General features: G+C 38.8%; 1 protein-coding gene across 1 annotated transcript in view; it reads right to left on the reverse strand.

Moving 5' to 3' along the window:
- The window catches only part of KCMF1 (potassium channel modulatory factor 1), a 30395-nt gene extending 18273 nt beyond the window's left edge, over window positions 1–12122 (reverse strand). Inside the window, exon 1 of the mRNA XM_019470848.1 lies at window positions 11955–12122. Within this exon, the coding sequence (XP_019326393.1) occupies window positions 11955–11985 (31 nt within the window). The 5' untranslated portion in view covers window positions 11986–12122. The remainder of the gene's footprint in view (window positions 1–11954) is intronic.
- Window positions 12123–14741: the final 2619 nt, after the last annotated feature.

Here is a 14741-nt window from a genome sequence, read left to right on the forward strand (position 1 = left end):
TAACATAGTTTTCTAATACTCAGTAGGAGCAAAGACTCCTATGATGATGATGCTGATACTGCCAAACCTTCACTTTTCCACCACCCTTCTATCCCATGTACAGGGTCACCTATGGTTATTTTTCAAACATGAGTTTTCAAAAGCTGAACTCTCAACAGTACCTCAAAAATTTAACATAGTTTTCTAATACTCAGTAGGAGCAAAGACTCCTATGATGATGATGCTGATACTGCCAAACCTTCACTTTTCCACCACCCTTCTATCCCATGTACAGGGTCACCTATGGTTATTTTTCAAACATGAGTTTTCAAAAAAGCTGAACTCAACAGTACCTCAAAAATTTAACTAAAATTTAAAAGTCCTCAGTGATACCATATATCAATATTTATGCCACAGCTGAACCACTGCTTCACAATAAGTAGTTTTAGAAAAGTCTCAAATATATAATATAAAAGATTGATAGTGAAAAAGGAATCTGATTATCTGTTTCACACTGGTTGCAACTTTTAGGTCTGCTGAATTTGAGTACTTTTGCACTACTGATGAAAAGCAGGCACTTTTAAGTTGCTAACGTAGAAGTTCCCCAAACTTAACATGAAAATTTATAAAACCATGCAAGAAAAGAACACTTTTCTCACTCGTCCTCTGCAGGTATTATGTATTCTACAGGAAACATGAATAAACTTCACATTCACATCAAGATAAAAAGTGTGATTTTCTCCAGCAAGTAATTTAAAGTCTTTTCACTGATGTTTTTTCTAGGACTCACTGATAAGTAACTGAAAAATATTTTCATAGAATTGTGAATATTCTGCTATAAATTAAGAATTGGACAAGTCTGACCAGATACTAGAACTCATGTTCTGCACCACAAGGCACTATCTATCTAATGTGTTAGGAATATGTCCTTCTGACAGCTTAAGTCAGAGCTTCCTAAGGTTTATGACATCTTCTGCTACTGACGTCTCTTCAGGACATGACTAGGAAGAACAGAACAACATTTTTGCTTCTGCAGCCTTACAAAAGATGATGCTTAAGCTAAAAACGTACATATCTATAATCCACTACATTAACAGAAAGTATTTTACATATAATTAGGTTTTGAGGGCTAACACTCCAAGACCAATACAGGAAATGAGCTTCTTAGTAACATGCTAATATGTGGAGTTAAAGGTACAGAATCAGATTAGATACATTGCAGAATAAAGTTTAATGTTCAGTAAGTCCCTGTTCCCCTTATTTGTAAACCGCCTACAGAAAATTTAAATGCTGGACGATGAGAGAAAGATACCCCTTTAACAGGCATGGTAAGAAATACCCAAGTAGACAGACAGCCTTGCAAAAGAAGAAACACTACCTGACACTGAGCATTTTAACTGGTTCATCAAATTAACTATCACACTAAGTTTGAGTACCATCCTGAATCTAGGTTCATTTATTCACATACACACATTAAATCCAACTATCCAAAGTAAAAAGTCCCAAGCCAATTAAGTCTTAGTTCTCCAAAGCAGCATTTGAGGTTCCACTAAATGTTTTATACAATAAGGCACAGAAGTAACTTTTCATTAGAGAATTGAATTGCACATCAGATATGATTGAAATGGAGAACTATACAGACTGAAAGTCAGCATGAATGCAAGCTGGAAGACATGCCCAAAAGATTAGCACCCTCACCCCCCAACCTGAAAGTCATTTATATAGTACTGACACAAACAGATGCCTGGAATTATTACTAGATGGAAATCCCAAAGGTCCTTGGCACAACATGTATCAGGACTCAGTTCTGAATGCATCTGAGTGACCCAACACATGAACGATGGGCATTTCCTTGACAGGTTGTCAGGCATTCAGCTGGCATCCTACCAAGACATGTGGTATGTCTTAATTCAAAACATGTGTCCTTACCTGATCTCCTATAAATCTATGGGAAGAAGGTCTACCTTCCCGCATTTGCGGGAGAGGTCGCTGGCCAACACTTAAATATACCATATTCAACTGAAGACGACAATACTACCAGATTGGAAGAAAGCTTCTTACAAACTCTTAAATCTGCTTGTTTGGTTTATAAGCTAAGTATCAATCAGCTTTAGAGTGTGTTCTGAATGCTCAAAACCAGGAACAACAGCAAATTCCCCCATGTCAAAGCTTTTAAAACGATCTGTAGTTCTTATCCATTACTCACAGTAAGCTTGCATTTGTTCTATGAGTAGATTGGTACTACAATTACTCTGGCAGGTGACCAGAAATACTGGGTCTGAGGCAGGATTACACCATTAGCATTCAGAACTCTTGACAGTCCCTATGTACAGGTGTTAAGCAACATTATCCTACAGGATGAACCAATTCGATTTACTTACATGCACAACTATCTTTTGACTTGAATAGCTTCTCTAAAATTAAAGCACACATATTTTCCAGGTGGTGACCAGTCTTGTTTCAAAGTCTTCCATTCTCCTCTTATTTACACGATATGCAATAAAGACTTACATGAAAATTAACCTGCTCCAGAGACTGTTTCAGATACAACACTCAGAAGATCTACATAATTCACAGCACTTCAAGATTTTGGAGCTCTTAACCAGTGCCACTTCAGTACATACTTCACTAAGTACTCCTCTGAAAGTTTCTCCAAGAATCACATTCAGACTCCTATTCTGATGTAGCAAAAAAACTGGGTGGGGGTAAAAAAATTACCAATACGTTGCAGCATACTCAAATACGAAGAATTTACACATGTCATGGTTTCAAGTGAGGAAAGCCTGAACAAGGTTTACATGGGACAAAGTTCCAAGCAGTCACTAAAACAGTCTCTGAATGGATAAGCCATACTCTGGAACAGATATTCTTTCAGAAAAATGTATCTGTAAGGCAAAGGATTCAAAATGATGGTTGTCTAGAACAGATAAATGCAAAATGTTTCAATGAAGACAGATGAAAGAATCCTCCTTGCAGTTATATGAAGAAAAATTCTCATTAAAGCAGCTCATTACACAGGTTGTTACAGTATATAGCAAAAAGGAAAGCTTTAAAAGCATTCTTACTTCTGCAGTGTCATTGCACAGAGGAAATGTAAACTTCAGTTCTCACTTTTTCAGTGTCCTAAAGACAGACAGAGTTGGAACTTAAATAAAGATTCTGGGAACAAAATAAGAAGGCCAAACTTTTGAACTGAATAGTTAAGAAGAATTCCAAATTTAACTGCATTTAATCTGCCCAAAACAGCACATGCAAACAAAATACTGTTCTCTGAAACTCAGTAATTCAACAAGAACTTCTGCAAAAAAATTCTGCATACCTGTGGGAATAGCAAGAATGCCAGTCACAAACACATCAAAAGCTAATGACAATTTGTTTAGTTGATCCTCTGATTTCCCTCAAGCTTTGGTATGAGCCTCATGATGATGATTAAATACCTATTTACTGATTGGAAAACTGAAATTCTCCATCACTGCAAACATACACACACACGCAAGAACACCAAGTCAAATTTTCCTTTGAGGACTCTTTCTACCCGAGCAGACTCATTTCTGGAAATTTTCCAAGTCCTGGCATCTTATATACTGATCTAGATAAAACAAGAAGATGATGACTCAAAGGGGCAAGCTAATGAAAAAAGGGGCAAATTGTCTTTATTCTTTAGAGGATTTGCATATAAAAGTAACTTCTGCATCTATCTAAAAAGAAAAAAACCCTCAAAATTATCAGGTGGTCTAAAAACCTCTACCTATAAGCCTCACTACTTCATGAATGTAAGTATTTTCAAGTAAGGCAGAAGTACCAACTCCAACTTCCCAGCTGAGCAAAGGGCCACAGCAAATCTGAAGAGAACGGTAACTACATTAGCATGCAGGTAAAAAATATCCTTTCCTTAGATACATTGTTAGCTCAGTCCAGATGTCAAGAATTCCAGCAGTACACACTGTTCTATCACAGAGAGGAGAGGTTTGACGAGTACTGTCAAATCCTGTGTTTCTGCTCCTTGCTTTTAGAGAATATGAAACAAGCCATTTATTAATTAAAAAAAAAAACAAAAAACTGAGTTCTTTCCAGCCTCCTGGTTATACTCATGCATATTCTCCCACTCATACCTCCTTCCACATCTTTCTTATAATACCCAGCAAAGGTACATGCACATGCCAAATAAATATGCCTTTATCTGGAAAAAAAAAATGCACCTGTCAAAAGTGAAATCAGTCACTGGCAAATCCAAATATTTTTCCTTTGGAAGTTTATACCTCCCTTCTCCCCCCCCCCACGCCCCAACTTAATCTTTCTCCACCTCTCACAGTTAAAATCTGTCCCTCTTCTAAACTGAAATACAGGTCACCACACAAGCGTTCTTTTAAACTATAGTAATTAAGTGATATCATGAATCTTTGTGTGTAAATTTTAGCGTTGAAGTTAGTGAATGGGTATTTCTCCACCGGTTTCATTTTTACAAGGACATCATAAATCCTAAAAACACAGTCATGCTGTTGACTATCAAAGGCTCATTTGCCAAGGAAGACCCTAACAATTAGGGGTAGTATGGGAAAAAATGAAAAGGGCACACCTCCATGCCTGCAGGAGCGAGGCAACCTACAATTGTATTACTGCTTTCATTTACAGTTGTTTTACTGTTATGATGCAACTGGCCCATGACCAAAGAATTATCCCTTCTGGCCACAAAGAGATCTTTCAGAAAATGTATTTTGGTTCTTCCCAAATACCTTCCTACACAAAAGCAGGAGTCCATAACTCTTCAAACTCCTCTGGACCTCTAAAGCCCTCTTTTCAAAGTAGCTAGGAAGACAAGGTTGCTTAGTAAAAAATGAAAACTGGACTAAATCACATCCCTCTAGGAGAAGATTCATTACACACACTGCTTATCAATTAGAGGATGAATTCAAAGGAGTAAAAGGATCAGAATACTGTCTAAAGAGGACTCAACAATAGTTTATGAAGTTAGATTTCAAGTTCAACAGTGTTTAGACATTACAGCTTTTCTTGGAAAAAAAACCCACACAAATTTAATGTGAAAACTCAACCAAAAATATGAGCAGTTTTGCTTTGTTAGCCATCTATAGCTACAGACTGCCTGTATTTAGTGTTTAAATCTAACACATTCTTAAACTTGGCAGGAGGTTAGTAATGAGACAGAAGTACAGTAGGATTCCTTAGATTAAAATCAATCTTTCAAAGAGATGATTCAGGACTACATTTTATAACAGCTTGTCCTTGCTTTCTGTTAAGACATATTTCTCTACAAGGGTACACAGCAGTCAGGAATCTTAGTCTCCCTTTTCTTCATGAATAATGTAATTTCAATTTGATATATACATATAGATAAAAATGTTGGTATTATACAAGTCATAGTGTATTTGTTTGATTTTTTTTTCAGTGTTTGAAGAAACTAAATGGTGACAACACACCAGATTTTACCAAAGTATATATATTCCTGCATCACTGATCAAGCAGCCATGCGATTCAAAACAGTATTACCCTTAAAACTGCTGTTAGTTCTGATTTGCTGCAGATTTTCTGAACAAAAAGCATTCTAAAACCTGCTAGATACTCTGCTATAAAGTTAAAGAAATAATGCTTACCTACCCTCTATTTATAAACATTTGTATAAAGGAATGGGCCAACAGGAATCTTACGAAATTCAGCCCAGCCCCGCCCCAGGAGGGCAGACCATGACCTGCAGCAATGCCGGCAGGGCCAGGGAGCAGCTCTGAGGAGATGGTGCTGGATGCAGGGAGGGCAGCAAGCTGAGCAGGGGCCAGCCATATGCCTAGAGCAGTATGAGTAGGGGTGATCCCCTTAGCTCAGCACCCATCAGCCTCATTCAGGCACTGCATCTCATTAGGGACCTCCTAGTACAGGGGAGACATCAAATTGAAGTGAGTTCAGCAGAGGGCCATTAAGATGGCAGGGCTGGAGCACTCACCCTGCGAGGAGAGGCTGCAGGGCCAGCACTGGTTCAGCCTGGAGCAGACAGCTTTGGATCATGTAACAGCTGCCCCCATACCTACAGAGGTAGGATCAAGGAGACGTTGCCAGGCTCTTCACAGTGCTACAGTACAGGAGGACAAGAGAATGTAAGGAAAAACATTTTCCCCATGTAGACAGGCAGTGGAACAGAATATCCAAACAGCCCCTGTGCCACCTCTGTTCCTGGAGGTTTTCAAGACCCAAGTGGGCAAAGCCCTGACTAACCTGGTCTGACCTCACAGCTTGGAGCAGAAGGTTAGACCAGAGATCTCCAGAGTTCCCTTCCAACCAGAATTATCTTATGACTGATCCTATGAAACAAAGATACACAGTGATATAGCTGTAATACTCACCTAGACTGTAATATTCTGTTAATCACCAATGTTGTCCTGCTTCACAGACTGGAGGGATCTATTCTTAACAGATGGGATCTCTACTCACCTCACTTGGAACTCTTCCCTTTCACTACAAAGGCAGTGCAAGAACCACGTTTGCTAGAGTAAAATGGCAGCTCAGTTGAATCTGCAAACAGCTGCTCATTCCTTCCAGCCAGAGCATCACTATTTCAATCTTTCAGCAAGTTTCCAGTACAGCTATGTCTAGCAGGAGGAAACAGCACATCCCCCATTTTTCTTCATGTAGTTTCCTCAGCTGCCAATCCCAGTATTCAACCTCACAGCCAGATAGCACTGGGCTAACTGCTTCAGTGCGAGAGACACACTGCTGGGGCTGACAATGATTATATGGCAGGTATTCAGTTGTTTGTCCAGCAGTAGCTGGATGTTTTGTTTCCCCAGCAGGTAAAAGGGCCCTGAGCTGACCAATAGGCCTTAGCTGCCTTGACCAGCCTCAAAGCAGACTTCCACACACACCCTTTGCCCATGGGCTACATCTAAGGTCTGACCATCTGGCCATGAGCTGTGCTGCAGCTGCACCCAGCCCTCCTCCTGCCTTAGATGGGTTTCCTGCACAGACCCCAGAGCTGACTTGTTATACTCGCTTTGTCTGGAACTGTCAACAGGACCTGCTCCTCTTACCAACCCTGCCCCGCACACCCTGTCAGTGAGGACACTGCCCCTGCCTGTGCTGTAGTCACCCTCAGCTCCTGGTTTGTTATTCCTTGTGGAGCAGCCCTGCTCTTGCTGCTCCCCAAGAATAAGAACCACATGCTGAAGCCATGAACAAGCACAGATGCTAATGAATGTGAGAGGGGATTTGCAGCCTGTTTGCCAATACTCAGCAATGCCAAAACAGCAGCTGCTGATCAAAGGCAGGGTCAACTAGCTGGGGAGCTCCTCTGCTGAAAAGGACCAGGGGACCCCAGCGGACAGCAAGCCAAACATGAGCCAGTAGCACGCCCTTGCATCACTGAAGGCAAACGATGACCTAGGCTAAATCAGTAAGATTTAAGGCCATCAAATCAAGGGATGTGATTATCCCATGTTACTTGGCACTTGTTAGGCAACACCAGCAACACAGCGCTCAGTTTTGATCTCTCCAATTCAAGCCAGATATTGAAATAAAATGGAGAGGATCTAGGATTTTTTTGTGTGTGTCGTGTGTGCATTTGTGTCCACCAAGACAGAGGGTTGGAGAATGTGACATAAGAATGACTGAATGACTGGGGTTCATCCACCACAGAGACAGCTCAAGGTGGATCTCATCTCCAACTTCTTATACTGAAAAAGTAGTTGCAGAGGAAATAGAGGTATGCTCTTCAAAAGGAAGCATGGTGACGGGCTGCAAGCACAAGCTGCTTCAGAGGAAATTCCGCTTGGATAAAGGGAAACAAACAAAAACCCCCACAACATTCACTGTAGGAACTAAACGCTGGAATAGGTGGCCCAGAAGTGGTGAAACATCCCTTGAGGGAAATATTCAAGACTTGGCTTGATGGGATAGCCCAACTTATGTCCCTGCTTCCAAAAGAACGTTGGATCAGATGATCTCCAGAGTCCCCTTCCAAACAAACTACTATGATACTCTGACTTAGCAGACAGATCTTGTTCTAGCAGTTGAAAAAAAAAAATCACAAAAGCCTCCAGCTGAGTTCTGGTGAATCCAGTCGGACCTCACACTACACATTATCAAGGTAACTATTATTTAAGTAGCTCCCTTTGTCTAAGAATTAGGCACAAAAGGTGGCAGGATCTTCTGTCACATAAGCACCTGAGCTTACAAGCAGAGGTACACTTGTTCTGTACTTTGATAAAAATAACACAGTATGACTTTGGCAGAGAATTCTACTAACAATTTGTATTACTTTCTTTGCCAGTATAACCTCTTTAAAATGGCAGCAGTAACATGCAAGCCACATGCTTAAAATCATAAAGCATCCTAACAGCTTAGGATTCTTTTTCAGGAGAAAGAAAACTGGAAAATTTGCTCTGAACTTCATTGTCCTGACACATTGTCCTACAAAAAGCACAAAAGTACAATGACTGCCTGGTAAGCACATTCCTGTTCTTTACACAGGCCTATTGCAATTCTACTCTTTGACCCCTCAGTAATAAACTAATTGGATTTGTGCTTTAAAGGCCACTTGTCATTACATATGAGACTTCATATTTTATTTTAAGCTCTGTCCCTGTTACAGCAGCATATCACTCTTGGTTTGTGTGTTAAAGCATTCTTTCCAGTGTCTCTTGTGGGGACTGAAGAACAATAGCACTGCCATTGTTCTGGATCCCATCTTGCTTCAAAATTATTACTAGGTCATACACTGACTCCTGAAAGACAAAGATGCCAACCAGATGGTGCAAGAGTGAACACGTGTAGTGAGAAATCACTAGGACTTTTTATTTGTTTTCAGTGTTCTCATACAGGCTCCTATACTAGTCCAAGTCTTGTGGGGTGAGGGTGCGGAATAAATCAAAAAATATCAAGAGGACAACAAAAGCTCCTTCAGAGCACCTGAAGAAGTCCATCTTCTTGCAGTATACTCTGCAACATTATTACAGTACCTAGGAACCCTAAAAAACTGATCAGAATTCAGAATTTTCATTAAGGTAAACAATGTTAACTTTTTCTATGCTGAAACAATCCCAGACACATAGGATCACCTGTGTGATTAGTTGTCCACCACAAACCTGAACTTGGTCACAGCTTTAAGCACAGAATACTTAAGCAAACTCCACAGTTATCTGCATATAGACAGTGCTGGCCAGAATGGTGATGGGAACTAGAGGTACAGGGTCCTTTTCATCGGCTGCAGATGGACCTTGAGCAAGTGACTCACTGATCCCCACAGGCACTTTTAAAATCAGAAAAATAACACTGACTTCCTCTGAAGTGCTTGCATGAGTTTTCCAATGGAAGGATCCCCCACTCTGCTTTCTTCTCCTTTGTAAAATACTCATCTTTTACCAGCTGTCCCTTTCCCACCATCAGCAAAAACTGGAAGTTTACTCCTATTAAAAACAGTTTCCATGCCTTTGAATCAAACCTGATTACAGACAACAGTATTGAAGTTTGTCAATGGCCAGGTAAACTACAATTCACACACCTACCTATACCAACAGCCTTCCATTCTGTGCTTCTACTGAAGTTTTCCTGACTTAGGAAAACTCCCTACTCATACTGTCATACATTAGAAAACATTCTCCTTTCATTTGACTTCCCACATCACTAGGAAGTGACTGAAGACTTCATTATTTCTATGCCATTTAGTCTTCCCCTTGAGATTATTTTCTTTTAACCCGTTAAATCTGCTTCCTTGGTGATTTTAATATTCACTAGTACAGCTATCCTGACAACTCTGAAACAGGTCATTCTAGACTAGTTCTACCATTCTTTATTGATTTTCTAATTAAAAACTTAACATTCCTTAGCTCCTAATTTTTTTGATGTTCCTTAAAGTCATATGATCTCCTTGGCTACACAAGGCCCTTTGAAAAGTTACCGTAGTTTCTCTAAGCATCTGTACAATACTGTAAAGGCACACTCCTTTGTGTCTTACATTCTACAGGGAACTGTAAAATAAAAACATTAAGAATGACATCACAGACCTTCCTGAGCCCTAAGGAACATTTGTAAGTATTCCCTAATTCATTCTCCAGTGTATAAGCTTACAAGGTCACTAGTACTCGGGTGCCATCAACCTTTCCTGTGGTTCACAATCTGGTGGTGATGTATTCTTTCCTGTTCTTGTTCTACAGTGTTAATCAAACCAGGAGTCTTGCTGCAGAGTTGAGCTGCAGTATTTTTTTTCCTAACGCTGGTTCTGTGGGAGCAATGCTCAGATATCAGGCCATATGAAATTTCTAGAGCTTGTTTTCTTATTTTTCTTATTTAAAGAAGCCACAGTAGCATAAACACCAAGCAATGCACAAGTAGCCCTTGGAATCCTATTACCCATCTCAATACGGCACTGTGAACCTTCTTCCACCTCGCCATCTCTTTACTATTTAAGTCTGCATGAAGGATAAAATAACCCCTCTCTGCCCCCACAACATACACAAATAAAATGCATTAAACCAAAAGATACAAAGACTTCCAAAAGAGAAATATCTAAGTTGCAAGAAAAAAAAAAAATCTCCTAGATGTTCTTAGGTTCTGATGATAGGCATTTTTTAAGAGAGTAGTGTTTAGAACAAGTTTCCTCATTGCAGTACACTGAAAGCTTTGACTTTTAATGTTAGCTTAAGGCTTCATAGCAAGCATGTTTCAGTCCTCTTACCCCTATGATGAGCACTTGATATTTACGGCAATGCTGTCCTTTCAGCCCATGTGTAACATCCAAGAATAACTGTTGCTAAGGGGCTAAGGAGTTTGAACTGTGCATCTCAAACAGTGACCGGAATCCTGAATTAATATACTGTACACAGAGAGTTTTACCTCATTAGTGAGACCAAAAAAAAGAATCCCAAGAAGAAACATATGCAAGCTAAAATGGTGGCGTGCATTTTTGATAATGCACTAAGCTACTTCCTTCCAAACCCTGGATTCCCAGAGCCTGGATTTTTGAAGTCATGACCAGGCAGTCTTAGGGCAAGCGGAGGCCTGAGAATTAAAAGAAAATGAAAGACATCTTCATTCAAAGGCCGCTTTGAGAAACCAACTGCATGTTTCTATATATAGCTATTCTCTAATCTTTAAAGCAATAAAGAAGTAGATTTTACTATTGTTTTAATCAAAAAGGTAAAGAAGTAATTTACAATTCATAAGACTTCAGCTTTTAAGAAATCATCATATTTAAAGAATTCGAAACATAAAGAACAATACAGCCGGAATTGCTAAAAAAATTTTATTAAAATGCTAGCCCCGTGGACTTAACATAAAAATGAAATGCATGTCCAGCATCAGCAACATCTTAGAACAGTGGTTTGTCACAGAAGTATCTCATGAGTTACAACCTGTTACAAATATGATGCAATAGAAACAACAAGCAGGATGGGAGACAAGAACAATTACTTTTTATTTTAAATATTGAGATGGCTTTACAGCCAGAAATAACTCTTAAATTAGTAGATCTTCTCCAAGAAGACTACATGCTAGTCCTTGCCACTAATCTTTTATACTCAGTACAGTACTTATACCCCTGCTGTACCTACAGTCCCACATAAGCCACCAATGAATACCATTCCTACAAAATCTCACCAAGATTTTTCTGCTTGTACACTGTGGCACTTAAGTAAAGCATACTGGGGGAGAAGGTTGCCACATCTTCTGAATTGGAAGTTCATTATCCGAGTAGTCATTGTTATTAAGTATATTTATTAGTCTGATAACCTGCTGTTATCAGACCAAAATAAAAAAAGATTAAAAATATATATGCACCAATTAAAAAGAAATATATAAATCAGTTCTTGTATGCTAAAATCAAAGAAAATGCACATGTTTTTTAGAAGACAAGAACTTGTTCTTATTTTCAGTGTGCTAATGGGGGAAGTGATTAATAAGTAGAAACATGAAAAACCGTATTATGTTTGTAGACACAACATAGCAACAAACTGCTAGAGTTTGAAATTGTCACTTACCAAAGTCTACTCTTGTTAGTATGCACTGCATTGGATGGTCAGTTGTATGCCTTGTTGTCGTTGCACCACTTTCATAACAAGTTGCACATAGATCGTAATCGTAGCAAATTAAACACTTGTATCGGCGACCTCGAAAATTTCCTTTTAAACATGCATCACAGCTGACACCTGTAAACAAATAAAATTACTTTAAAACAGCAATAAATGCACCTTTTTTTTTTTAATAAGAGGTAGATTTGTTGCTATTGCCTCTCAACAACTAGAAGGAGCCAGACATCTGACATGCGCAGCTGACAAGACTCAATTTTTAAATGTATTTATGTCTTTAAAAGACACTGCTGTCCCAAAATTAGAATCTTGAATTCTTCAAGTAAAATAAGGGCAAGCTCAAGCACCTGAAATAATAACAGGTTAAGCTATAAAATCTCTTCGGACACACCTTCCTACAGGCACCTTTACCTGGTAGTATTGACTGGTATTTTGACTGTTCCATTAGAAATCTTGGGCCAAACACTCTTAAAAGCTAAACAGTATAATGGCTAATCAAGAGGGAAAAACAACAACAATAAGCAAACCAACCACTGACAAAAATCCACTAGCTTTTCAGCCTTTACTTTCGCACTTCCTAATACTTTAATTCTGAAGAACACCATAACCATCCCTGACATTATATGTGGGGTAGAAATTAGGACCTTTTTCCATTTTAAGTAACAGAAAAAAGTTAAGCTGTTTTTTGAAGTTAGGCTGCATCAGTTCTCTCCACCCTATTTCTTTCTTAAGCTCAATCTTTGCACTGTAAGGTAGTCACACTGCATGTGTCAGAGAAAGGCTTTATAGCTTCCAAAGGTTTTCATTTTTCTCTGTGTGGTTTCAGTTCTCTCTTGCTTACTTAGTAAAGTGCAGGAGAAGTGTCATCATCTTGTAATCTGTCAAGTCTAACACAAACTTCCTTCAATTGCAGCAGCAAATTAAGGGCCTCCATAAAAGAAACCAGTGTATACAATTAAGGCAGGATTTTGATCAACACCCTCTTTTCAGCATCAGCTAAGACATGTTCTTCATAGCTTGGTACAAGAACAGACAACTTTAGAGAAATAAAACTACCAGAACAAAATAGTCACATTAGCCACCTCCCTATTTTTTTTAAGCCTAACTGCCAGAGGACTAGTGTTAATTACAGATTTTTTTTTGCATTTTTTGTTGTGCTACTCCACTCTGTAGCATCTGAACAGAAGCTTTACTGCATGTAATACAGGAATGCAACAATAAGTAATTTATTTTAAATCTCTGCCACTTGTTCAAACAATTGCATCATCACATTTAGAACAGTGGACAAAGTTATTTTATCATTTCTTCCTTTAGTTTCTTTACCTACAGGAATAGCTTAAGGCATTATCTAATCAATTCTAATGTCTAAGCACCGTGCTTATATGAATACTGAACCTATTTCTTTAGTTGCCTCACTCAGTATCTACTTTGAAAGCATCACTCTACATGGAATAGTGTATTAGAAGAAAATATTTCAAGAATCTTTGTTAGTAGCCTCAAAGAGCTACATTTTGAGGATGGTCCTGTTATCTTCAAAGTTTTGGGTTTTTTAAATCTTTCCCACTTGACATGCTTTTCTCTGAAGTTTCATCCATAAAATCTGAAGGATCTGTAACAATCTTTGACGATTTGGACACTGAGAGCGACCTAACTTCTGAGAACACCTGCTTGTTAACTCTGTAGAATGAATTTCATTGCTTCAGTTGGTTTGCTTGCTTTTTTCCCCATATAGAGATCTCCAAAATTTTACCTACGCAGCACCCATATATCCCCAACAATGCATCTTATACACCAAACACTTATCAGTTACTCGCAGCACTGCAAGTCTTTTACTAAACTTCCTAGAAAACAGTTTATCAGCAAGTTAGACTTCACACTGAAATAAGCAGACTAGTTTAACCTAGAGCCTATCTCAGGCACTAACAGTTTTCCAGATGAAGTATTAAGCCATGGTGCTCCAGTGTCATATTTTCCCCTCTTTTTTCCTTTAAGCTCAAATCAGTTCATTTAATGCAGATGTAAGCCTCTTTGCAACAGTCAAACTCCCGTCACATGCTCTCTCAAACATCTAGATCATTCCTACTTGAAGACAGATGTTTTTAAGAAGTTTTCATTTACACGTTTTCTCCATGCCAATACTTCTCCATATCATTCCAAACTGCAATCCCCATACACTTTGTGATATTAACTTTGGAGAAATTCGGCCATAAACATAAATCACAACATAATGTTTGTATTTAAAACTTAAGAACATTTCCAGTGGAAATGTACAAGGTCTTCAAACAACAAATGAATTTTGCTTCTTACGATCAATTATCAAAACCTCTACAATCTGATTCGAACAGAAAAACTAACATTAGCATAACACATCACTATGGCTGGCAAAGTTAGACCAAGAGAATAACAAAGTTACAGAGACAGTATGCTTTCTAGATCTCTCAAGGTTAATATTTTGCCACAACTACCACATCCTCCCCTTTGAGGAACAGGCTGACAGCAGGGGATGTACCATGTTACTTTTATATCCTTTTGTGTAGCAGAGAATGCAAACCACAAAAGCGAAAAAGATAATTAAATTAAAAGCCTCAGTTTGGGAGCTAAACCCATGCTTAAATCCCCAGACCTCTCCCTGAATCCAGTAGGACCTCTTTTCCAGAAGTTACACCACTTATCCTTCCCTTTTTACAACAGTGTCAAAGTCAGGTCCATCACAGTTTTTCCTGTTCTTCTTAAAGCCTA

Source organism: Aptenodytes forsteri, unplaced genomic scaffold (genome assembly GCF_000699145.1).
Source record: "Aptenodytes forsteri isolate BGI_AS27 unplaced genomic scaffold, ASM69914v1 Scaffold224, whole genome shotgun sequence".
NCBI lineage: Eukaryota > Metazoa > Chordata > Aves > Sphenisciformes > Spheniscidae > Aptenodytes > Aptenodytes forsteri.